We start from the raw sequence: 25,764 nt of genomic DNA, 5'->3' as shown, positions 1-25,764 counted from the left end.
AGTTTGTTTGATTGATTGACTGGTTCCTCTCTCTCTGTTCCCCAGACAACGGGTACTACTACCAATACAGTAGGCGTTACCGTGGGCGACGCGGCGTGGCGGAGGTGTCTCTGCTGAAGGATGGTGGTGCAGCGGTGAACAGGAGGAGGAAGGATCCGGTCCTGTTACTGCCCTGGTGGAAAGAGATTCTAGGGACCATGGTGTTCTGTATCGCTGCCACCACCTATATAGTCAGGAAGTTCTTCCAACCCCCCGCCCCAGTGGAGTACATACGGGTACGAACACACACCACCTTCACATGTCAGCCACAGACAGTACGTTTTCTTCCCGTTCTTCATTAGTGCACAACGTAGCAAAATGTTTTCGCAGCGGATACGTTCAAGGCGTTTCCAGTTTAGTTTTTCGTCGTCTGTTTGGCGTCTGGTGAATACGACCCTGTACGCAGAAGGGGGTGTTTCTTGTTGTTGTTTCTTGTTGTTGCTGGATCAATGTTAATTAATAATCCCGTCTCTATCCTGATCTCCGTAGCAACGCAAGGAGTCGGAGACTCAGTGTCAGACAGACAGCAAGTATGACCTTGAGGTGGCCGAACCCAAAGAGACGGTTGTCATGGAGACCCGCCCCAGTGAATATGTATCCAGGTATCGTTCGGTGTTGACATTAAAACAGACCTGGAAACTGATTCACTAAAGCTACGTCCAAAATGGAACCCTACTCATACTGATGCCCCCCCAGTATTGATACTGTATAGTAGCTGATAGCCCCCCCCCCCCAGTGTTGATACTGTATAGTAGCTGATAGCCCCCCCCCCCCAGTATTGATACTGTATATTAGCTGATAGCCCCCCCCCAGTATTGATACTGTATATTAGCTGATAGCCCCCCCCCCCCGCCAGTATTGATACTGTATAGTAGCTGATAGCCCCCCCCAGTATTGATACTGTATAGTAGCTGATAGCCCCCCCCAGTATTGATACTGTATATTAGCTGATAGCCCCCCCCCCCCCAGTATTGATACTGTATAGTAGCTGATAGCCCCTCCAGTATTGATACTGTATTGATACTGTATAGTAGCTGATAGCCCCCCCCCCCACAGTATTGATACTGTATAGTAGCTGATAGCCCCCCCCCCCCCCAGTGTTGATACTGTATAGTAGCTGATAGCCCCCCCCCAGTATTGATACTGTATATTAGCTGATAGCCCCCCCCCCCCAGTATTGATACTGTATATTAGCTGATAGCCCCCCCCCCCCCCCCCGCCAGTATTGATACTGTATAGTAGCTGATAGCCCCCCCCAGTATTGATACTGTATAGTAGCTGATAGCCCCCCACAGTATTGATACTGTATATTAGCTGATAGCCCCCCCCCCCCCCAGTATTGATACTGTATAGTAGCTGATAGCCCCTCCAGTATTGATACTGTATTGATACTGTATAGTAGCTGATAGCCCCCCCCCCCCCCCCCCCCCACAGTATTGATACTGTATAGTAGCTGATAGCCCCCCCCCCAGTATTGATACTGTATAGTAGCTGATAGCCCCCCCCAGTATTGATACTGTATAGTAGCTGATAGCCCCCCCAGTATTGATACTGTATAGTAGCTGATAGCCCCTCCAGTATTGATACTGTATAGTAGCTGATAGCCCCCCCCCCCCCCCCAGTATTGATACTGTATATTAGCTGATAGCCCCCCCCCCCCCCCAGTATTGATACTGTATAGTAGCTGATAGCCCCCCCCCCCCCCCAGTATTGATACTGTATAGTAGCTGATAGCCCCTCCCCCCCAGTATTGATACTGTATAGTAGCTGATAGCCCCCCCCCCCCCAGTATTGATACTGTATAGTAGCTGATAGCCCCCACAGTATTGATACTGTATAGTAGCTGATAGCCCCCCCCCCCAGTATTGATACTGTATATTAGCTGATAGCCCCCCCCCAGTATTGATACTGTATATTAGCTGATAGCCCCCCCCCCCCAGTATTGATACTGTATAGTAGCTGATAGCCCCTCCAGTATTGATACTGTATAGTAGCTGATGCCCCCCCAGTATTGATACTGTATTGATACTGTATAGTAGCTGATAGCCCCCCCCCCCCCCCAGTATCTAGCACTCTCTGGGAAGAGAAGCAGCTGATTTGGGATCATATGCATTTCCTCTGTACTTGTACATGTGGAACTAAAACTTGAAAATGTATGGAGGGAACGGTGGTTGCCTGTGGCACGAGGCATATGGACAGCTGACCCCCCCCACCCCATTCATCTCAAATGACACTAACCACATCCACTTTGTTCATATGTTTGTCAGCAAGAGCAAGGGTCAAATCTCTGTGTCCATTCGACAATAGAGTCCTCCTCTTCTGTCTGTCTCCCAGGTACCTGACAGACTTTGAGCCGGTACAGTGTCTGGGTCGAGGAGGGTTTGGTGTCGTGTTTGAGGCTCGGAACCAGGTGGACGACTGCAACTATGCTATCAAGAGGATCCGCCTTCCCAACAGGTAACGGGCTTCAGCATGGTTACAAACGAAGTACCTGTGTTTACTAAACCCGCCAGCCTGTGTATTGACCAGCTCTTACCCAACAGAGAGCTGGCCAGGGAGAAGGTGATGAGAGAGGTGAAGGCTCTGGCCAAGCTGGAACACCCAGGGATCATCCGTTACTTCAACGCCTGGCAGGAGAGCCCTCCAGAGGGCTGGCAGGAGGGACAGGACCAGCGCTGGCTGGAGGAGAGGTAGGAACCATAATGATGTTACACCAGGTAGGAACGCCCTCCAGAGGGCTGGCAGGAGGGACAGGACCAGCGCTGGCTGGAGGAGAGGTAGGAACCATAATGATGTTACACCAGGTAGGAACTATTACAGTGTAACACCAGGCAGGAGAGCCCTCCAGAGGGCTGGCAGGAGGGACAGGACCAGCGCTGGCTGGAGGAGAGGTAGGAACCATAATGATGTTACACCAGGTAGGAACTATTACAGTGTAACACCAGGCAGGAGAGCCCTCCAGGGGGCTGGCAGGAGGGACAGGACCAGCGCTGGCTGGAGGAGAGGTAGGAACCATAATGATGTTACACCAGGTAGGAACTATTACAGTGTAACACCAGGCAGGAGAGCCCTCCAGAGGGCTGGCAGGAGGGACAGGACCAGCGCTGGCTGGAGGAGAGGTAGGAACCATAATCTGCATAATCCGTTCATCTGTACAAACAATAGTACGCAAGTATAAAAACCATGGGACCACGCAGCCGTCATACCGCTCAGGAAGGAGACGCGTTCTGTCTCCTAGAGATGAACGTACTTTGGTTCGAAAAGTGCGAATCAATCCCAGAACAACAGCAAAGGACCTTGTGAAGATGCTGGAGGAAACAGGTACATAAGTATCTATATCCACAGTAAAACGAGTCCTATATCGACATAACCTGAAAGGCCGCTCAGCAAGGAAGAAGCCACTGCTCCAAAACCGCCATAAAAAAGCCAGACTACGGTTTGCAACTGCACATGGGGACAAAGATCGTACTTTTTGGAGAAATGTCCTCTGGTCGGATGAAACAAAAATATAACTGTTTGGTCATAAAGACCATCGTTATGTTAGGAGGAAAAAGGGGGAGGCTTGCAAGCTGAAGAACACCATCCCAACCGTGAAGCATGGGGGTGGCAGCATCATGTTGTGGGGGTGCTTTGCTGCAGGAGGGACTGGTGCACTTCACAAAATAGATGGCATCATGAGGTAGGAAAATTATGTGGATATATTGAAGCAACATCTCAAGACATCAGTCAGGAAGTTAAAGCTTGGTCGTAAATGGGTCTTCCAAATGAACAATGACCCCAAGCATACTTCCAAAGCTGTGGCAAAATGGCTTAAGGACAACAAAGTCAAGGTATTGGAGTGGCCATCACAAAGCCCTGACCTCAATCCTATAGAACATTTGTGGGCAGAACTGAAAAAGCGTGTGTGAGCAAGGAGACCTACAAACCTGACTCAGTTACACCAGCTCTGTCAGGAGGAATGGGCCAAAATTCACCCAACTTATTGTGGGAAGCTTGTGGAAGGCAACCCGAAACGTTTGACCCAAGTTAAACCATTTAAAGGCAATGCTACCAAATACTAATTGAGTGTATGTAAACTTCTGACCCACTGGGAATGTGATGAAAGAAATAAAAGCTGAAATAAATCATTCTCTCAACTATTATTCTGACATTTCATATTCTTAAAATAAAGTAGTGATCCTAACTGACCTAAAACAGGGAATTTTTACTAGGATTAAATGTCAGGAATTGTGAAAAACTGAGTTTAAATGTATTTGGCTGAGGTGTAAACTGAGTTTAAATGTATTTGGCTGAGGTGTAAACTGAGTTTAAATGTATTTGTCAGTAAACCTCCGACTAGAAACTGTATGTTTCTAGAACCCATTGATCCTTGTCTCCATCGTGTTTAATGACATGTCTAATCTCCATTTGATTGAAGCCATTTCCGTTCCTAAAATGTATGAAGTAGGATGATCGTAATATTCCTCTCCTCTCTCTCAGCACTACCGACTGGCCTCTGAGCTCCCCCGACCACATGGAGGTGCTGTCTGTCAAAGTGCCCATCTCGTCTGTCTCCAGCCCTGTGAGTTCTGCGTCTGGGCTGGGCGGGGCCTTCATGACTGACCACGACCAATCCATGCTCTCCAGATCCGCAGGCGGGGCCATGGGATTTGGCTGTGGGGCTATGGACTTCAGAGTCGGGACTGACATCCCCTTCCCCCTGCTGATTGGTCAGGACAGTATGATGTCAGAGCTGGATAGCCAACCAGATGCAGAGGCCTCGACTTCAGACACTCCCCACTCCTTTGAGCTATGCCCCCCCCGCGGCCCCAGCGACTGCACCTCGTCCTCCTTTGACATTGTGTTCGAGGACTCGGGCTGCGACCGTGACGCCGACCCTGACCCTGAGGTCATGATCCCCTCAGAAGCCTCCGGATTGGCCAGTACCCCGCTCACTGAGAAGGCTAGCTCCTCCTCCTCCCACACCAGAAGAACCAACCCTTTCCCCGTACCCGTCCCACCCTCCTCCCCCTCCATCCCTCCCTCCTCCTCTCCTCCACGCCCCACCTCCCTCTCCCTCTGCCTGGCCCCAAGCCCCTCCCGGACCCCCCCAACTCTGCGGCCCCAACCCTCTCCTAAAGTCTACCTGTACATTCAGATGCAGCTGTGTCGTAAAGACACCTTGAAGGATTGGATGTCTCAGCGATGTCTGCCTGAACACAGGGAACATTCTCAGTGTCTGGGCATATTTCTGCAGATCTCTGAAGCCGTTCACTTCCTCCACAGCAAGGGCCTGATGCACAGAGACCTCAAGGTGAGGACATCGACACAGATACATTCACACACAGGAATGAAGACGCATGCACAGACAGATGGACGGACACCCACCCACACAATCCCCAGCCCTACCTTCACCAGTATCTAACAATTCTCTCTCTCCCCCTCCTCTCCTCTCTCATCCTTCTTTCTCCTCTCTCCCTCTCCTCTCTCCTCCTTCCCTCTCTCCTCTCTCCTCCTTCCCTCTCTCCTTTCCCCTCCTTCCCTCTCTCCTCTCTCCTCCTTCCCTCTCTCCTTTCTCCTCCTTCCCTCTCTCCTCCTTCCCTTTCTCCTCTCTCCCTCTTCTCTCTCCTCCTTCCCTCTCTCCTCTCTCCTCCTTACCTCTCTCCTCTCTCCTCCTTCCCTCCTCCTTCCCTTTCTCCTCTCTCCCTCTCCTCCTTCTCCCTTTCTTTTCTCCTCTGTCCTCCTCTCTCCTCCTTCCCTTTCTCCTCTCTCCCTCTCCCTCTCCTCTCTTCTCTCCTCCTCTCTCCTCCTTCTCCCTCTCATCTTTTCTCTCCTCTCTCCTCTCTCATCCTTCCCTTTCTCCTCTCTCCCTCCTCCTTCCCTCTCTCCTCCTTCCCTCTCTCCTCTCTCCCTCTCCTTCTCCTTCTCCCTCTCCTCTCTTCTCTCCTCCTCTCTCCTCCTTCTCCCTCTCCTCTTTTCTCTCCTCTCTCCTCTCTCATCCTTCCCTCTCTCCTCTCTCCCCCTCCTCTTCTCCTTCTCTCTCCCCCTCCTCGCTCCTCCAGCCCTCCAATATCTTCTTCACAGTAGATGATGTGGTGAAGGTTGGAGACTTTGGTCTGGTGACAGCCATGGACCAGGAAGAGGATGAGGATGATTCAGGACCCCTAACTCCCATGCCCAGCTACGCCCGTCACACTGGACAAGTCGGCACCAAACTATACATGAGCCCAGAGCAGGTAAGACCGAACAGACACTACATGACCAACAGTATGTGGACACGTGCTCGTCGAGCATCTCATTCCAAAATCATGGGCATTAATATGGAGTTGGTCCCCCTTTGCCGCTGTAACAGCCTCCACTCTTCTGGGAAGGCTTTCCACTAGATGTTGGAACATTGCTGCTATAACAGCCTCCACTCTTCTGGGAAGGCTTTCCACTAGATGTTGGAACATTGCTGCTATAACAGCCTCCACTCTTCTGGGAAGGCTTTCCACTAGATGTTGGAACATTGCTGTGGGGACTTGCTTCCATTCAGCCACAAGAGCATTAGTGAGGTTGGGCACTGATGTTGGGTGATTAGGTTTGGCTCGCAGTCTGCGTTATAATTCATCCCAAAGGTGTTCGATGGGGTTGAGGTCAGAGCTCTGTGCAGGCCAGTCTTGTTCTTCCACACTGATCTCGACAAACATTTCTGTATGGACCTCACTTTGTGAATGGGGTCATTGTCATGCTGAAACAGGAAAGTTCTCCAAACTGTTGCCACAATGTTGGAAGCACAGAATATTCTAGAATGTCATTGTGTGCTGTCGTGTTATGATTTCCCTTCACAGGAACTAAGGGGACCGAACCATGAAAAACATCCCCAGACCATTATTCCTCCTCCACCAAACTTTACAGTTGGCATTATGTATTGGGACAGGTAGCATTCTCCTGGCAGCCACCAAACCCAGATTTGTCCATCGGACTGCCAGATGGTGAAGCGTAATTCATCACTCCAGAGAACGCTTTTCTACTGCTCCAGAGGCCAATGCTCTGCCATGGAAACCCATTTCATGAAGCTTGAAATTGAGCTCAGGTGCATCCTGTTTCCATTGATCATCCTTGCTATGTTTCTACAAATTGATTGGAGTCCACCTGTGGTAAATACAATTGATTGGACATGATTTGGAAAGGCACACACCTATCTAAACTCAGCAAAAAAAGAAACGTCCTCTCACTGTCAACTGCGTTTATTTTCAGTAAACTTAAATGTGTATGAACATAATATTCAACTACTGAGACTTAAACTGAACAGGTTCCACAGACATGTGACTAACAGAAATTGAATAATGTGTCCCTGAACAAAGTGGGGGGGTCAAAATCAAAAGTAGCCGTCAGTATCTGGTGTGGCCACCAGCTGCATTAAGTACTGCAGTGCATCTCCTCCTCATGGACTGCACCAGATTTGCCAGTTATTGCTGTGAGATGTTACCCCACTCTTCCACCAAGGCACCTGCAAGTTCCCGGACATTTCTGGTGGGAATGGCCCTAGCCCTCACCCTCCTATCCAACAGGTCCCAGACGTGCTCAATGTGATTGAGATCTGGGCTCTTCGCTGGCCTTGGCAGAACACTGACATTCCTGTCTTGCAGAAAATCATGCACAGAACGAGCAGTATGGCTGGTGTCATTGTCATGCTGGAGAGTCATGTCAGGATGAGTCTGCAGGAAGGTTACCACATGAGGGTCGAGGATGTCTTCCCTGTCACGCACAGTGTTGAGACTGCCTGCAATGACAACAAGCTCAGTCCGATGATGCTGTGACACACCGCCCCAGACCATGACGGACCCTCCACCTTCAAATCGATCCCGCTCCAGAGTACAGGCCTCAGTGTAAAGCTCATTCCATCGATGATAAACGCGAATCCGACCATCATCTCTGGTGAGACAAAACCACGACTCATCAGTGAAGAGCACTTTTTGCCAGTCCTGTCTGTGTCCAGCTACGGTGGGCTTGTGCCCATAGGCAATGTTGTTGCCGGTGATGTCTGGTGAGGACCTGCCTTACAACAGGCCTACAAGCCCTCAGTCCAGCCTCTCTCAGCCTATTCAGGACAGTCTGAGCACTGATGGAGGGATTGTGCATTCCTGGTGTAACTCGGGCAGTTGTTGTTGCCATCCTGTACCTCTTCCGCAGGTGTGATGTTTGGATGTACCGATCTTGTGCAGGTGTTGTTACATGTGGTCTTCACTCGAGGACGATCTGCTGTCCGTCCTGTCTCCCTATCACAGTACGGACATTGCAATTTATTGCCCTGGCCACATCTGCAGTCCTCATGCCTCCTTGCAGCATGCCTAAGGCACGTTCACGCAGATGAGCAGGGACCCTGGACATCTTTCTTTTGGTGTTTTTCAGAGTCAGTAGAAAGGCCTCTTTAGTGTCCTAAGTTTTCATAACTGTGACCTTAATTGCCTACCGTCTGTAAGTTGTTAGTGTCTTAACGACCGTTCCACAGGTGCATGTTCATTCATTGTTTATGGTTCATTGAACAAGCATGGGGAAACAGTGTTTAAACACTTTACAATGAAGATCTGTGAAGTTATTTGGATTTTTACGAATTATCTTTGAAAGACAGGGTCCTGAAAAAGGAACATTTATTAGTTTATATATGGTCCCACTGTTGTCAGAGCAAAAACCAAGCCATGAAATCAAAGGAATTCTCCGTAGAGCTCCGAGACAGGATTGTGTCGAGGAACAGATCTGGGGAAGCGTACCAAAAAATGTTTGTAGCATTGAAGGTCCCCAAGAACACAGTGGCCTCCATCATTCTTAAATGGAAGAAGTATGGAACCACCAAGACTCTTCCTAGAGCTGGCCGCCCGGCCAACCTGAACAATCAGGGGAGAAGGGCCTTGGTCAGTGAGGTGACCAAGAACCTGATAGTCATTCTGACTGAGCTCCAGAGTTCCTCTGTGGAGATGGGAGAACCTTCCAGAAGAATAACCATCTCTTCAGCACTCAACCAATCAGGCCTTTATGGTAGAGAGGCCAGACGGAAGCTGCTCCTCAGTAAAGGGCACATGACAGCCCGCTTGGAGTTTGCCAAAAGGCACCTAAAGGACTCTTAGACCATGAGAAACAAGATTCTCTGGTCTGATGAAACCAAGATTGAACTCTTTGGCCTGAATGCCAAGTGTCATGTCTGAAGGAAACCTGGTACCATCCCTACGGTGAATCATGGTGGTGTCAGCGTCATGCTGTGGGGATGTTTGTTAACGGCAGGGACTGAGAGACGAGTCATTATCGAGGGAAAGACGAATGGAGCAAAGTACAGAGTCAATGTGGAGGCTATATACAGGGGGTACCGGTACAGAGTCAATGTGGAGGCTATATACAGGGGGTACCGGTACAGAGTCAATGTGGAGGCTATATACAGGGGGTACAAGTACAGAGTCAATGTGGAGGCTATATACAGGGGGTACCGGTACAGAGTCAATGTGGAGGCTATATACAGGGGGTACCGGTACAGAGTCATAGTGGAGGCTATATACAGGGGGTACCGGTACAGAGTCAATGTGGAGGCTATATACAGGTGGTACCGGTACAGAGTCAATGTGGAGACTATATACAGGGTGTACCGGCACAGAGTCATAGTGGAGGCTATATACAGGGGGTACCGGCACAGAGTCATAGTGGAGGCTATATACAGGGTGTTATGGTACAGAGTCATAGTGGAGGCTATATACAGGGTGTTATGGTACAGAGTCATAGTGGAGGCTATATACAGGAGTCAATGTGCGGTTGGCACCGGTGTCGAGGTAATTGAGGTAATATGTACATATCGGTAGAGTTATTAAAGTGAATATGCATCGATAACAACAGAGAGTAGCAACAGCGTGGGGGGGGGGGGGGGGGGGGTGAAAATAGTCTGGATAGCTGTTTGAGCAGAGGTTCAGGAGTCTTATGGCTTGGGGGTAGAAGCTGTTTAGAAGCCTCTTGGACCTAGAATTGGCACTCCTAGCTAAAAATGCCAACATCGGCATCACCCTGTCCTGGTTAATCTTGGTTCACCCTGTCCTGGTTAATCTTGGTTCACCCTGTCCTGGTTAATCTTGGTTCACCCTGTCCTGGTTCATCCTGGTTCACCCTGTCCTGGTTCATCCTGGTTCACCCTGTTCTGGTTCATCCTGTCCTGGTTCATCCTGGTTCACCCTGTCCCGGTTCATCCTGGTACACCCTGGTCTGGTTAAACTTGGTTCACCCTGGTCTGGTTCATCCTGTCCTGGTTCATCATGTCCTGGTTCATCCTGGTTGACCCTGGTCTGGTTAAACTTGGTTCACCCTGTCCTGGTTCATCATGTCCTGGTTCACCCTGTTCTGGTTCACCCTGTTCTGGTTCACCCTGTCCTGGTTCATCCTGTCCCGGTTCATCCTGGTTCACCCTGTCCTGGTTCACCCTGTCCTGGCTCACCCTGTCCTGATTCATCCTGGGTCATCCTGTCCCTGTTCATCCTGGTTCACCCTGTCCTGGTTCATCCTGGTTCACCCTGTCCTGGTTCATCATGTCCTGGTTCACCCTGTCCTGGTTCATCCTGTCCTGGTTCATCCTGGTTCACCCTGTCCTGGTTCATCCTGTCCTGGTTCATCCTGGTTCACCCTGTCCTGGTTCATCCTGTCCTGGTTCTTCCTGGTTCACCCTGTCCTGGTTAATCCTGGTTCACCCTGTCCTGGTTCATCCTGGTTCACCCTGTCCTGGTTCATCCTGTCCTGGGTCACCCTGTCCTGGTTCATCCTGGTTCACCCTGTCCTGGTTCACCCTGTCCTGGTTCATCCTGGTTCACCCTGGTTCATCCTGTCCTGGTTCATCCTGTTTAATCCTGGTTCACCCTGTCCTGGTTCATCCTGGTTCACCCTGTCCTGGTTCATCCTGGTTCATCCTGTCCTGGTTCACCCTGTCCTGGTTCACCCTGTCCTGGTTCACCCTGTTCTGGTTCATCCTGTCCTGGTTCATCCTGTCCCGGTTCATCCTGGTTCACCCTGTCCTGGTTCATCCTGGTTCACCCTGTCCTGGCTCACCCTGTCCTGGGTCACCCTGTTCTGGTTCACCCTGTCCTGGTTCATCCTGTCCCGGTTCATCCTGGTTCACCCTGTCCTGGTTCATCCTGGTTCACCCTGTCCTGGCTCACCCTGTCCTGGTTCATCCTGGGTCATCCTGTCCCTGTTCATCCTGGTTCACCCTGTCCTGGTTCATCCTGGTTCACCCTGTTCTGGTTCATCCTGTCCTGGTTCATCCTGTCCTGGTTCACCCTGTCCTGGTTCATCCTGGTTCACCCTGTCCTGGTTCATCCTGGTTCACCCTGTCCTGGTTCATCCTGGTTCACCCTGTCCTGGTTCATCCTGGTTCACCCTGTCCTGGTTCATCCTGGTTCACCCTGTCCTGGTTCATCTTGGTTCACCCTGTCCTGGTTCATCCTGGTTCACCCTATCCTGGTTCATCCTGTCCTGGTTCATCCTGGTACTCCCTGTCCTGGTTCCCCCTGTCCTGGTTCATGTAATATATATTTTAGACTGGTAAATTGTCTGTCTGGTAACTCCTCCTGTTAGACTCGTAGAGCTGTCTAATAGAGATGTAACCAAGATGTCTATCCGTGTCTTAACCTTTACTCTCACAAAGTGGATATCTACTCTGTTACCCTGAACTGTGTAGTCTTCTAGATTAGAGATGTTTATCTATCTAACTGTAACCATAACCTTGCTCTCTCTCCTCTCCAGTTGTCTGGTGACTTGTACTCTCACAAAGTGGATATCTACTCTCTGGGTCTGATCCTGTTTGAGCTGCTCTGTCCCTTCAGGACACAGATGGAGAGAGTCAGGGTGAGTACCATACAATGGTGAATAGTACGAAATAAAAACTCACTGGGGTGAATAGTACGATATAAAAACTCACTGGGGTGAATAGTATGATATAAAAACTCACCGGGGTGTGTAGTACTATATAAAAACTCACCGGGGTGAATAGTACTATATAAAAAATCACTGGGGTGTGTAGTACTATATAAAAACTCACTGGGGTGTGTAGTACTATATAAAAACTCACCGGGGTGAATAGTACTATATAAAAACTCACTGGGGTGTGTAGTACTATATAAAAACTCACCGGGGTGAATAGTACTATATAAAAAATCACTGGGGTGTGTAGTACTATATAAAAACTCACTGGGGTGTGTAGTACTATATAAAAACTCACCGGGGTGAATAGTACTATATAAAAACTCACTGGGGTGTGTAGTACTATATAAAAACTCACTGGGGTGTGTAGTACTATATAAAAACTCACCGGGGTGAATAGTACTACAGTATTGTCCATGATACCATGTTTATCTCTAGACTCTGACTGAAGTCCGAGGGCTGCAGTTTCCTGCTGTCTTCTCCAAGAACAACGTCCAGGAGGTAAGTAGTGTATATCTGCTGTCTGTCTGGCGCCTCCTACTGTCTCTGCTGGCTCTCTGGCGCCTCCTACTGTCTCTGCTGGCTCTCTGGCGCCTCCTACTGTCTCTGCTGGCTCTCTGGCGCCTCCTACGGTCTCTGCTGGCTCTCTGGCGCCTCCTACTGTCTCTCTGGCGCCTCCTACTGTCTCTGCTGGCTCTCTGGCGCCTCCTACTGTCTCTGCTGGCTCTCTGGTGCCTCCTACTGGCTCTCTGGCGCCTCCTACTGTCTCTGCTGGCTCTCTGGCGCCTCCTACTGTCTCTGCTGTCTGTCTGATGCCTCCTACTGTCCCTGCTCTCTGTCTGATGCCTCCTACTGTCCCTGCTCTCTGTCTGACGCCTCCTACTGTCTCTGCTCTCTGTCTGGCGCCTCCTACTGTCTCTCTGGCGCCTCCTACTGTCTCTGCTCTCTGTCTGACGCCTCCTACTGTCTCTGCTCTCTGTCTGATGCCTTCTACTGTCTCTGCTGGCTCTCTGGCGCCCCCTACTGTCTCTGCTGTCTGTCTGATGCCTCCTACTGTCTCTGCTCTCTGTCTGACGCCTCCTACTGTCTCTGCTCTCTGTCTGATGCCTTCTACTGTCTCTGCTCTCTGTCTGACGCCTCCTACTGTCTCTGCTCTCTGTCTGATGCCTTCTACTGTCTCTGCTGGCTCTCTGGCGCCTCCTACTGTCTCTCTGGCGCCTCCTACTGTCTCTGCTCTCGGTCTGACACCTCCTACGGTCTCTGCTGGCTCTCTGACGCCTCCTACTGTCTCTGCTCTCTGTCTGACGCCTACTGTCTCTGCTGGCTCTCTGGCGTCTCCTACTGTCTCTGCTCTCTGTCTGACACCTCCTACTGTCTCTGCTCTCTGTCTGACACCTCCTACTGTCTCTGCTCTCTGTCTGACGCCTCCTACTGTCTCTGCTCTCTGTCTGACGCCTCCTACTGTCTCTGCTCTCTGTCTGACGCCTCCTACTGTCTCTGCTCTCTGTCTGACGCCTCCTACCGTCTCTGCTCTCTGTCTGAAACCTCCTACTGTCTCTGCTGGCTCTCTGGTGCCTCCTACTGGCTCTCTGGTGCCTCCTACTGGCTCTCTGGCGCCTCCTACTGTCTCTGCTGGCTCTCTGGCGCCTCCTACTGTCTCTGCTGGCTCTCTGGCGCCTCCTACTGTCTCTGCTGGCTCTCTGGCGCCTCCTACTGTCTCTGCTGGCTCTCTGGCGCCTCCTTCTGTCCCTGCTGGCTCTCTGGTGCCTCCTACTGGCTCTCTGGCGCCTCCTACTGTCTCTGCTGGCTCTCTGGCGCCTCCTACTGTCTCTGCTGTCTGTCTGATGCCTCCTACTGTCTCTGCTCTCTGTCTGACGCCTCCTACTGTCTCTGCTCTCTGTCTGATGCCTTCTACTGTCTCTGCTCTCTGTCTGGCGCCTCCTACTGTCTCTCTGGCGCCTCCTACTGTCTCTGCTCTCTGTCTGACGCCTCCTACTGTCTCTGCTCTCTGTCTGACACCTCCTACTGTCTCTGCTGGCTCTCTGGCACCTCCTACTGTCTCTGCTGGCTCTCTGGCGCCTCCTAATGTCTCTGCTCTCTGTCTGACGCCTCCTACTGTCTCTGCTCTCTGTCTGACGCCTCCTACTGTCTCTGCTTGCTCTTTGTCTGACGCCTCCTACTGTCTCTGCTGGCTCTCTGGCGCCTCCTACTGTCTCTGCTGGCTGTCTGGCGCCTCCTACTGTCTCTGCTGGCTCTCTGGCGCCTCCTACTGTCTCTGCTGGCTCCCTGGCGCCTCCTACTGTCTCTGCTGGCTCTCTGGCGCCTACTACTGTCTCTGCTCTCTGTCTGACGCCTCCTACCGTCTCTGCTCTCTGTCTGACACCTCCTACTGTCTCTGCTGGCTCTCTGGTGCCTCCTACTGGCTCTCTGGCGCCTCCTACTGTCTCTGCTGGCTCTCTGGCGCCTCCTACTGTCTCTGCTGGCTCTCTGGCGCCTCCTACTGTCTCTACTGGCTCTCTGGTGCCTCCTACTGGCTCTCTGGCGCCTCCTACTGTCTCTGCTGGCTCTCTGGCGCCTCCTACTGTCTCTGCTGTCTGTCTGATGCCTCCTACTGTCTCTGCTCTCTGTCTGACGCCTCCTACTGTCTCTGCTCTCTGTCTGACGCCTCCTACTGTCTCTGCTCTCTGTCTGACGCCTCCTACCGTCTCTGCTCTCTGTCTGAAACCTCCTACTGTCTCTGCTGGCTCTCTGGTGCCTCCTACTGGCTCTCTGGTGCCTCCTACTGGCTCTCTGGCGCCTCCTACTGTCTCTGCTGGCTCTCTGGCGCCTCCTACTGTCTCTGCTGGCTCTCTGGCGCCTCCTACTGTCTCTGCTGGCTCTCTGGCGCCTCCTACTGTCTCTGCTGGCTCTCTGGCGCCTCCTTCTGTCCCTGCTGGCTCTCTGGTGCCTCCTACTGGCTCTCTGGCGCCTCCTACTGTCTCTGCTGGCTCTCTGGCGCCTCCTACTGTCTCTGCTGTCTGTCTGATGCCTCCTACTGTCTCTGCTCTCTGTCTGACGCCTCCTACTGTCTCTGCTCTCTGTCTGATGCCTTCTACTGTCTCTGCTCTCTGTCTGGCGCCTCCTACTGTCTCTCTGGCGCCTCGTACTGTCTCTGCTCTCTGTCTGACGCCTCCTACTGTCTCTGCTCTCTGTCTGACACCTCCTACTGTCTCTGCTGGCTCTCTGGCACCTCCTACTGTCTCTGCTGGCTCTCTGGCGCCTCCTAATGTCTCTGCTCTCTGTCTGACGCCTCCTACTGTCTCTGCTCTCTGTCTGACGCCTCCTACTGTCTCTGCTTGCTCTTTGTCTGACGCCTCCTACTGTCTCTGCTGGCTCTCTGGCGCCTCCTACTGTCTCTGCTGGCTGTCTGGCGCCTCCTACTGTCTCTGCTGGCTCTCTGGCGCCTCCTACTGTCTCTGCTGGCTCCCTGGCGCCTCCTACTGTCTCTGCTGGCTCTCTGGCGCCTACTACTGTCTCTGCTCTCTGTCTGACGCCTCCTACCGTCTCTGCTCTCTGTCTGACACCTCCTACTGTCTCTGCTGGCTCTCTGGTGCCTCCTACTGGCTCTCTGGCGCCTCCTACTGTCTCTGCTGGCTCTCTGGCGCCTCCTACTGTCTCTGCTGGCTCTCTGGCGCCTCCTACTGTCTCTACTGGCTCTCTGGTGCCTCCTACTGGCTCTCTGGCGCCTCCTACTGTCTCTGCTGGCTCTCTGGCGCCTCCTACTGTCTCTGCTGTCTGTCTGATGCCTCCTACTGTCTCTGCTCTCTGTCTGACGCCTCCTACTGTCTCTGCTCTCTGTCTGATGCCTTCTACTGTCTCTGCTCTCTGTCTGGCGCCTCCTACTGTCTCTCTGGCGCCTCCTACTGTCTCTGCTCTCTGTCTGACGCCTCCTACTGTCTCTGCTCTCTGTCTGACACCTCCTACTGTCTCTGCTGGCTCTCTGGCACCTCCTACTGTCTCTGCTGGCTCTCTGGCGCCTCCTAATGTCTCTGCTGGCTCTTTGTCTGACGCCTCCTACTGTCTCTGTTGGCTCTCTGGCGCCTCCTACTGTTTCTGCTGGCTGTCTGGCGCCTCCTACTGTCTCTGCTGGCTCTCTGGCACCTCCTACTGTCTCTGCTGGCTCTCTGGCGCCTCCTAATGTCTCTGCTGGCTCTTTGTCTGACGCCTCCTACTGTCTCTGTTGGCTCTCTGGCGCCTCCTACTGTTTCTGCTGGCTGTCTGGCGCCTCCTACTGTCTCTGCTGGCTCTCTGGCGCCTCCTACTGTCTCTGCTGGCTCTCTGGCGCTTCCTACTGTCTCTGCTGGCTCTCTGGCGCCTCCTACTGTCCCTGCTGGCTCTCTGGCACCTCCTACTGTCTCTGCTCTCTGTCTGACGCCTCCTACTGTCTCTGCTCTCTGTCTGACGCCTCCTACCGTCTCTGCTCTCTGTCTGACACCTCCTACTGTCTCTGTTGGCTCTCTGGTGCCTCCTACTGGCTCTCTGGCGCCTCCTACTGTCTCTGCTGGCTCTCTGGCGCCTCCTACTGTCTCTGCTGGCTCTCTGGCGCCTCCTACTGTCTCTGCTGGCTCTCTGGCGCCTCCTACTGTCTCTGCTGGCTCTCTGGTGCCTCCTACTGGCTCTCTGGCGCCTCCTACTGTCTCTGCTGGCTCTCTTGCGCCTCCTACTGTCTCTGCTGTCTGTCTGATGCCTCCTACTGTCTCTGCTCTCTGGCTGACGCCTCCTACTGTCTCTGCTCTCTGTCTGATGCCTTCTACTGTCTCTGCTCTCTGTCTGGCGCCTCCTACTGTCTCTCTGGCGCCTCCTACTGTCTCTGCTCTCTGTCTGACGCCTCTTACTGTCTCTGCTCTCTGTCTGATGCCTTCTACTGTCTCTGCTCTCTGTCTGGCGCCTCCTACTGTCTCTCTGGCGCCTCCTACTGTCTCTGCTCTCTGTCTGACGCCTCCTACTGTCTCTGCTCTCTGTCTGACACCTCCTACTGTCTCTGCTGGCTCTCTGGCACCTCCTACTGTCTCTGCTGGCTCTCTGGCGCCTCCTAATGTCTCTGCTCTCTGACGCCTCCTACTGTCTCTGCTGGCTCTTTGTCTGACGCCTCCTACTGTCTCTGCTGGCTCTCTGGCGCCTCCTACTGTCTCTGCTGGCTGTCTGGCGCCTCCTACTGTCTCTGCTGGCTCTCTGGCGCCTCCTACTGTCTCTGCTGGCTCTCTGGCGCCTCCTACTGTCTCTCCTGGCTCTCTGGCGCCTCCTACTGTCTCTGCTCTCTGTCTGACACCTCCTACTGTCTCTGCTGGCTCTCTGGTGCCTCCTACTGGCTCTCTGGTGCCTCCTACTGTCTCTGCTGGCTGTCTGGCGCCTCCTACTGTCTCTGCTGGCTCTCTGGTGCCTCCTACTGGCTCTCTGGCGCCTCCTACTGTCTCTGCTGGCTCTCTGGCGCCTCCTACTGTCTCTGCTCTCTGTCTGATGCCTTCTACTGTCTCTGCTCTCTGTCTGGCGCCTCCTACTGTCTCTCTGGCGCCTCCTACTGTCTCTGCTCTCTGTCTGACGCCTCCTACTGTCTCTGCTCTCTGTCTGATGCCTTCTACTGTCTCTGTTTTCTGTCTGGCGCCTCCTACTGTCTCTCTGGCGCCTCCTACTGTCTCTGCTCTCTGTCTGACGCCTCCTACTGTCTCTGCTCTCGGTCTGACGCCTCCTACTGTCTCTGCTGGCTCTCTGGCGCCTCCTACTGTCTCTGCTGGCTGTCTGGCGCCTCCTACTGTCTCTGCTGGCTCTCTGGCGACTCCTACTGTCTCTGCTGGCTCTCTGGCGCTTCCTACTGTCTCTGCTGGCTCTCTGGCGCCTCCTACTGTCCCTGCTGGCTCTCTGGCACCTCCTACTGTCTCTGCTGTCTGTCTGGCGCCTCCTACTGTCTCTGCTCTCTGTCTGACGCCTCCTACTGTCTCTGCTCTCTGTCTGACACCTCCTACCGTCTCTGCTCTCTGTCTGACGCCTCCTACTGTCTCTGCTGGCTCTCTGGCTCCTCCTACTGTCTCTGCTCTCTGTCTGACGCCTCCTACTGTCTCTGCTGGCTCTCTGGCGCCTCCTACTGTCTCTGCTGTCTGTCTGCTTCTATCTCCTGGTCCAAATGGAGAATTAAATAACAGGCGAAAACACTGTTACAAAGCTTGATACAATAATATCATAGATGGAATAAAATACAATCATGGCATGAAATGTACTACTCTTAGGAAATGAATAAGTATTGTATCTGATCAGTTGGGTATATTTTGATATTGATCAGATCGTAGTGATCAGATGGTAGTGTGTGGTGTGTGTGTACCCTGATGTGTCTCTCCTGTGTACTCTAGCTGGGCATGGTCCGTAGTATGTTGTCCCTTAACCCTGCGGAGCGTCCTGAGGCTGCTGACATCACGGAGGAGCCTCTGTTTCAGGAACTGGAAGTCCCGTGTCGCCTGGCGGTCCGACAACGATCCCGGACATACAGCGCCTCGTCAGCCGGATGGCCTGCACGCACCTCTATAACCTCTTCCTGAACACACACACACACACACACACGAACGCAACACACACACGAACGCAACACGCACACACACGCAACGCACACACACACACACACACACAACACACACGCAACACACACGCAACACACACGCAACACGCACACACACACACAATACACACACACACACACATGCCAGTCACCCCTGTTCCCCCATTCTCAGTCTAATGCCAGACAGAACCTCCTCCCTCTTACACAGCACCAAAGAGACCCTGTTGGACATCTCTCTCACATCGTTCCCATCAGTAACCCTACTACAGTAACCGTACTCTCACACAGTGTTTGTTCATTCAATCTCTCCCTCCTGCTGAGCCCTGCTGAACCCTGTACCTTATCAACCATATCTAGATGACACCTTGTTCTAACATGAACTGTCCTTAACGACTGGTAACTAGTACTGACAACTAGTACTGAACTAGTACTGAGAACTGGAGGCTGAGACAGACATGCCTGACTTGGGAGAAAAACCTTTTTCCTGCTAGTTCTGTTTAAGATGATTTAAATGTATTGCTTTAGGCCTTTAGGAGGTTTGTGAGGTGTTAACTGCCTTGGTGTTTGTGAATGCATCTGATATCTGACCTGCCTTGGACCAGGAGACCTGCTCTGCCCTCCACTAGAATGAATTAATGAATGGTGCTGGGGAATGTTTCTACAGCATGATGGGGATCACAGGGCTAAGAATTCCTCAAGCTTTCTTTTTTTTTGTTTGTTTGTTGTAAATGCAGAAAGTCAACTCCGTTTAAGTTGCTAGCCAGAGCAGGACAATGATTTTCCAAAATGTTCTCCCTGCCAATTTTGTAAATAAGTAAACAAAACAATTCAAATGATTGTATGTTGTTAAAAGATGCGGTGTGGTCACACCTGTGTATATATACTGACGGAGACTGTAATACGGTTCCATTGCTTTGTAAATGGCACTGACAGAGTGAAGCATTATGATATTCGATGAAGGGAGAGAGAGGATAGCTGCACTTGGATCGCTAGCTGAATGTGATCTGGTCTCCCGGAGGATACTGTGTCATAGACATGGTTCTTTCTATCTAATAAATAGAAGTGAGAGTGGTTGTATTTCTAAGTTGACTGTCACCTAGGGGCCAGATTCAGTCCGATCACGTTTGGGTCCTCTCTGCACGTTTTAAAGGCAATATTCCCATGTTTGCGTAGACCACATTCACGGAAAACGCTCCGTATGTTTGGTTTTCCCACCTTATATTTAACGGCCAGTTGAGAACAGGTTCTCATTTACATGTCATCTCATGTTGGCTTGATTAGAACTTGGCCTTTAAATGTCAATTGCTCTATAAGGTGGCTCTTCCTCGGTCTGTGTTTCATTTAGGCCCTGAACAAGAATGAACTGATTCTAAGTTGAGGAGGACCTCCCAATAACATGTTGGACCTTTCATTATGTGATAAACACCATGTTTTCTCCTCTGGACAGGAGAGCAGTGCTTTAGAAAAGTCTTATCAAGTCCTTGTTACTCTTATCACTGATAATTGTAATGTACTATAATTATTGTTTTATCAATTGTACTTTTTCTAATGATTTTTGAAAGGCTTTTTTCATATAATCCTGCAAGCTTTTTTGATTACTGTAAAGTTTTCGATTACTGTAAAGTTTTTGACTGGAGAAGCTGATAAATTTACAGCAGATATCTGGTTCTGTTGAATAGAGATGAAAGAGAGTCTTCTGTTTAGTAGAGATGAGAGAGGAGAGTCTGCTGAGGTAAAGCTGGTTCTGTTGAGTAGAGAGGAGAGTCTGCTGAGGTAGAGCTGGTTCTGTTGAGTAGAGATGAGAGAGGAGAGTCTGCTGAGGTAGAGCTGGTTCTGTTGAGTAGAGATGAGAGAGGAGAGTCTGCTGAGGTAGAGCTGGTTCTGTTGAGTAGAGATGAGAGAGGAGAGTCTGCTGAGGTAGAGCTGGTTCTGTTGAGTAGAGATGAGAGTCCTGCTGAGGTAGAGCTGGTTCTGTTGAGTAGAGATGAGAGTCTGCTGAGGTAGAGCTGGTTCTGTTGAGTAGAGATGAGAGAGGAGAGCCTGCTGAGGTAGAGCTGGTTCTGTTGAGTAGAGAGGAGAGTCTGCTGAGGTAGAGCTGGTTCTGTTGAGTAGAGATGAGAGAGGAGAGCCTGCTGAGGTAGAGCTGGTTCTGTTGAGTAGAGATGAGAGAGGAGAGTCTGCTGAGGTAGAGCTGGTTCTGTTGAGTAGAGATGAGAGAGGAGAGCCTGCTGAGGTAGAGCTGGTTCTGTTGAGTAGAGATGAGAGTCTGCTGAGGTAGAGCTGGTTCTGTTGAGTAGAGATGAGAGAGGAGAGCCTGCTGAGGTAGAGCTGGTTCTGTTGAGTAGAGAGGAGAGTCTGCTGAGGTAGAGCTGGTTCTGTTGAGTAGAGATGAGAGAGGAGAGCCTGCTGAGGTAGAGCTGGTTCTGTTGAGTAGAGATGAGAGAGGAGAGTCTGCTGAGGTAGAGCTGGTTCTGTTGAGTAGAGATGAGAGAGGAGAGCCTGCTGAGGTAGAGCTGGTTCTGTTGAGTAGAGATGAGAGAGGAGAGTCTGCTGAGGTAGAGCTGGTTCTGTTGAGTAGAGATGAGAGAGGAGAGCCTGCTGAGGTAGAGCTGGTTCTGTTGAGTAGAGATGAGAGAGGAGAGTCTGCTGAGGTAGAGCTGGTTCTGTTGAGTAGAGATGAGAGAGGAGAGCCTGCTGAGGTAGAGCTGGTTCTGTTGAGTAGAGAGGAGAGTCTGCTGAGGTAGAGCTGGTTCTGTTGAGTAGAGAGGAGAGTCTGCTGAGGTAGAGCTGGTTCTGTTGAGTAGAGATGAGAGAGGAGAGCCTGCTGAGGTAGAGCTGGTTCTGTTGAGTAGAGAGGAGAGTCTGCTGAGGTAGAGCTGGTTCTGTTGAGTAGAGATGAGAGAGGAGAGTCTGCTGAGGTAGAGCTGGTTCTGTTGAGTAGAGATGAGAGAGGAGAGCCTGCTGAGGTAGAGCTGGTTCTGTTGAGTAGAGATGAGAGAGGAGAGTCTGCTGAGGTAGAGCTGGTTCTGTTGAGTAGAGATGAGAGAGGAGAGTCTGCTGAGGTAGAGCTGGTTCTGTTGAGTAGAGAGGAGAGTCTGCTGAGGTAGAGCTGGTTCTGTTGAGTAGAGATGAGAGAGGAGAGCCTGCTGAGGTAGAGCTGGTTCTGTTGAGTAGAGAGGAGAGTCTGCTGAGGTAGAGCTGGTTCTGTTGAGTAGAGATGAGAGAGGAGAGTCTGCTGAGGTAGAGCTGGTTCTGTTGAGTAGAGAGGAGAGTCTGCTGAGGTAGAGCTGGTTCTGTTGAGTAGAGATGAGAGAGGAGAGTCTGCTGAGGTAGAGCTGGTTCTGTTGAGTAGAGATGAGAGAGGAGAGTCTGCTGAGGTAGAGCTGGTTATGTTGAGTAGAGATGAGAGAGGAGAGTCTGCTGAGGTAGAGCTGGTTCTGTTGAGTAGAGATGAGAGAGGAGAGTCTGCTGAGGTAGAGCTGGTTCTGTTGAGTAGAGATGAGAGAGGAGAGTCTGCTGAGGTAGAGCTGGTTCTGTTGAGTAGAGATGAGAGAGGAGAGTCTGCTGAGGTAGAGCTGGTTCTGTTGAGTAGAGATGAGAGAGGAGAGTCTGCTGAGGTAGAGCTGGTTCTGTTGAGTAGAGAGGAGAGAGGAGAGTCTGCTGAGGTAGAGCTGGTTCTGTTGAGTAGAGATGAGAGAGGAGAGTCTGAGGTAGAGCTGGTTCTGTTGAGTAGAGATGAGAGAGGAGAGTCTGCTGAGGTTTGGTCAAAATAAATAAGTGATTTTTTTTTATAACCCAAACTGGGTTGAACCAAATGGAACCAATAAGGCTGAAACAACAGGGCGGGACCTCGCTGAACTTGTCCAATAAAAAAAACTCTGGTTTTCCATTGCAAAATGTTTTGCCACGGTGTGCACTAATGAATACACCCCTGGTTTAAATGATCAGACTAGATCTTACAGTTTATAACCTTTTTCCTTTGACCTACTGTATCCGAGTCCCAGCAAAGAGGGTTGTTTTATTTGTATTCATGTTTTATGGACTATATGAAGGAATTACCGTTCTCTGACTTTGCCTTCAAACTCTGAGAACATCTGCAGCAAGTACCTAAATTGTATTTCTGTCTGTCTGCAATCAAGAGTATCTAAGACCTTTAGATAATACTGTCATCTCTGCTTTTAGTTCTAGAAGTAGTGTTATAAATGACAACTATAGTTGAATTAGTTTATAAGATAGTTATCTAACGGATATTAAGTTTTTCTGTCTCCTCCTCCCTTCTTCTCTCCTCCCTCCTTCTCTCCTCCCTCCTTCTCTCCGCTCTTCTTCTCTCCTCCCTCCTTCTCTCCTCCCTCCTTCTCTCCTCCCTCCTTCTCTCCTCCCTCCTTCTCTCCTCCCTCCTTCTCTCCTCTCTCCTTCTCTCCTCTCTCCTTCTCTCCTCCCTCCTTCTCTCCTCCCTCCTTCTCTCCTCCCTCCTTCTCTCCTCTCTCCTTCTCTCCTCTCTCCTTCTCTCCTCCCTCCTTCTCTCCTCCCTCCTTCTCTCCTCCCTCCTTCTCTCCTCTCTCCTTCTCTCCTCTCTCCTTCTCTCCTCCCTCCTTCTCTCCTCCCTCCTTCTCTCCTCCCTCCTTCTCTCCTCCCTCCTTCTCTCCGCTCTCCTTCTCTCCTCTCTCCTTCTCTCCTCCCTCCTTCTCTCCTCCCTCCTTCTCCTCTCTTCTTCTCTCCTCTCTTCTTCTCTCCTCTTTTCTTCTCTCCTCCCTCCTTCTCTCCTCCCTCCTTCTCTCCTCCCTCCTTCTCTCCTCCCTCCTTCTCTCCTCTCTCCTTCTCTCCTCCCTCCTTCTCTCCTCTCTTCTTCTCTCCTCCCTCCTTCTCTCCTCTCTTCTTCTCTCCTCCCTCCTTCTCTCCTCTCTTCTTCTCTCCTCACTCCTTCTCTCCTCTCTTCTTCTCTCCTCCCTCCTTCTCTCCTCTCTTCTTCTCTCCTCCCTCCTTCTCTCCTCCCTCCTTCTCTCCTCCCTTTTCTCTCCTCTCTTCTTCTCTCCTCTTCTCTCCTCTCTTCTTCTCTCCTCTCTTCTTCTCTCCTCCCTCCTTCTCTCCTCTCTTCTTCTCTCCTCTCTTCTTCTCTTCTCTCTTCTTTCCCTGGATGTCTGGTTCTGCACCTCTGACCTCTCCCTTGACCCCTAACCTTTGACCTGTAGTTAAATCTATCTGTTCATATGATCTGGTAATGATGTAAATATGTTTATTTTGTTTTATTTATGTTTAATGCCGAAATCAATCAGTTTTGGGTTGGTGGTACATATATATATATATATATATATATGATGAATGCACTTCGTCCCATGAAGTGCATTGAAATATGGTGACTTCTTCCAAGTCTTACATTTAATAAACACTTCTATTACATTTGTAAAGTTTAGTGTGCTTTGGTGTGTTTTTGTTCCCGTGTGTGTGTGTGTGTGTGTGTTGGTCACTGTTTCAGACACCCTGAGCCGGCGGCCAGGCATCGGTCTCACGCTGTGGGTACTTGCTACCCTCTCACAGGTGAAGACCTGGAAGGCCAGACGTAACCTTCGTGGACATCTGTTGAGACCCTGGCCTCAGAACAGAGGACCTACCAGCTGTCATGAACAACAGAGAGCTATGGACTGTTGTCCAGCGCATTGTGGCACCATAAGCAAGTGGTCCAGCCCCGAACCTTCTCATGGTCCAGCCCCAAACGTTCTCATGGTCCAGCCCCGAACCTTCTCATGGTCCAGCCCCGAACCTTCTCATGGTCCAGCCCCAAACCTTCTCATGGTCCAGCCCCGAACCTTCTGATGGTCCAGCCCCGAACCTTCTCATGGTCCAGCCCCGAACCTTCTCATGGTCCAGCCCCAAACCTTCTGATGGTCCAGCCCCAAACCTTCTGATGGTCCAGCCCTGAACCTTCTCATGGTCCAGCCCCGAACCTTCTGATGGTCCAGCCCCGAACCTTCTGATGGTCCAGCCCCGAACCTTCTGATGGTCCAGCCCCGAACCTTCTGATGGTCCAGCCCCGAACCTTCTGATGGTCCAGCCCTGAACCTTCTGATGGTCCAGCCCCGAACCTTCTCATGGTCCAGCCCCGAACCTTCTCATGGTCCAGCCCCGAACCTTCTCATGGTCCAGCCCCGAACCTTCTCATGGTCCAGCCCCGAACCTTCTCATGGTCCAGCCCCGAACCTTCTCATGGTCCAGCCCCGAACCTTCTCATGGTCCAGCCCCGAACCTTCTCATGGTCCAGCCCCGAACCTTCTGATGGTCCAGCCCCGAACCTTCTCATGGTCCAGCCCCGAACCTTCTGATGGTCCAGCCCCAAACCTTCTCATGGTCCAGCCCCGAACCTTCTCATGGTCCAGCCCCGAACCTTCTCATGGTCCAGCCCCAAACCTTCTCATGGTCCAGCCCCAAACCTTCTCATGGTCCAGCCCCGAACCTTCTCATGGTCCAGCCCCAAACCTTCTGATGGTCCAGCCCCAAACCTTCTCATGGTCCAGCCCCAAACCTTCTCATGGTCCAGCCCCAAACCTTCTCATGGTCCAGCCCCAAACCTTCTCATGGTCCAGCCCCAAACCTTCTCATGGTCCAGCCCCGAACCTTCTCATGGTCCAGCCCCAAACCTTCTCATGGTCCAGCCCCAAACCTTCTCATGGTCCAGCCCCGAACCTTCTCATGGTCCAGCCCCGAACCTTCTCATGGTCCAGCCCCGAACCTTCTCATGGTCCAGCCCTGAACCTTCTGATGGTCCAGCCCCAAACCTTCTCATGGTCCAGCCCCAAACCTTCTCATGGTCCAGCCCCAAACCTTCTCATGGTCCAGCCCCGAACCTTCTCATGGTCCAGCCCTGAACCTTCTCATGGTCCAGCCCCGAACCTTCTCATGGTCCAGCCCCAAACCTTCTCATGGTCCAGCCCCAAACCTTCTGATGGTCCAGCCCCAAACCTTCTCATGGTCCAGCCCCGAACCTTCTCATGGTCCAGCCCTGAACCTTCTCATGGTCCAGCCCCGAACCTTCTCATGGTCCAGCCCCGAACCTTCTCATGGTCCAGCCCCGAACCTTCTCATGGTCCAGCCCCGAACCTTCTGATGGTCCAGCCCTGAACCTTCTGATGGTCCAGCCCCAAACCTTCTCATGGTCCAGCCCCGAACCTTCTCATGGTCCAGCCCCGAACCTTCTGATGGTCCAGCCCTGAACCTTCTCATGGTCCAGCCCCGAACCTTCT

General features: G+C 51.6%; 1 protein-coding gene and 1 long non-coding RNA gene across 2 annotated transcripts; both read left to right on the top strand.

The window, feature by feature from the left end:
* Positions 1 to 45: 45 nt before the first annotated feature.
* Positions 46 to 20,202, top strand: LOC139394119 (eukaryotic translation initiation factor 2-alpha kinase 3-like; the record flags this gene model as incomplete). Its single annotated transcript, XM_071142149.1, has 9 exons — positions 46 to 275; positions 529 to 641; positions 2,374 to 2,496; positions 2,583 to 2,729; positions 4,519 to 5,332; positions 6,081 to 6,254; positions 11,770 to 11,871; positions 12,385 to 12,447; positions 18,327 to 20,202. Coding segments are annotated over 9 exons (1,952 nt in total), but the record flags the coding sequence as incomplete, so codon positions are not given.
* Positions 20,203 to 21,454: 1,252 nt separating this feature from the next.
* Positions 21,455 to 23,063, top strand: LOC139394118 (uncharacterized). The gene is made up of 3 exons (XR_011629802.1): positions 21,455 to 21,632; positions 21,681 to 21,858; positions 22,288 to 23,063. It is a non-coding gene; the product is annotated as an uncharacterized lncRNA (long non-coding RNA).
* Positions 23,064 to 25,764: the final 2,701 nt, after the last annotated feature.

Source organism: Oncorhynchus clarkii, unplaced genomic scaffold (assembly GCF_045791955.1).
Source record: "Oncorhynchus clarkii lewisi isolate Uvic-CL-2024 unplaced genomic scaffold, UVic_Ocla_1.0 unplaced_contig_2974_pilon_pilon, whole genome shotgun sequence".
NCBI lineage: Eukaryota > Metazoa > Chordata > Actinopteri > Salmoniformes > Salmonidae > Oncorhynchus > Oncorhynchus clarkii.
The sequence above is the reverse complement of the archived record's forward strand: the minus strand, read 5'-3'. Positions and strand labels throughout refer to the sequence as shown.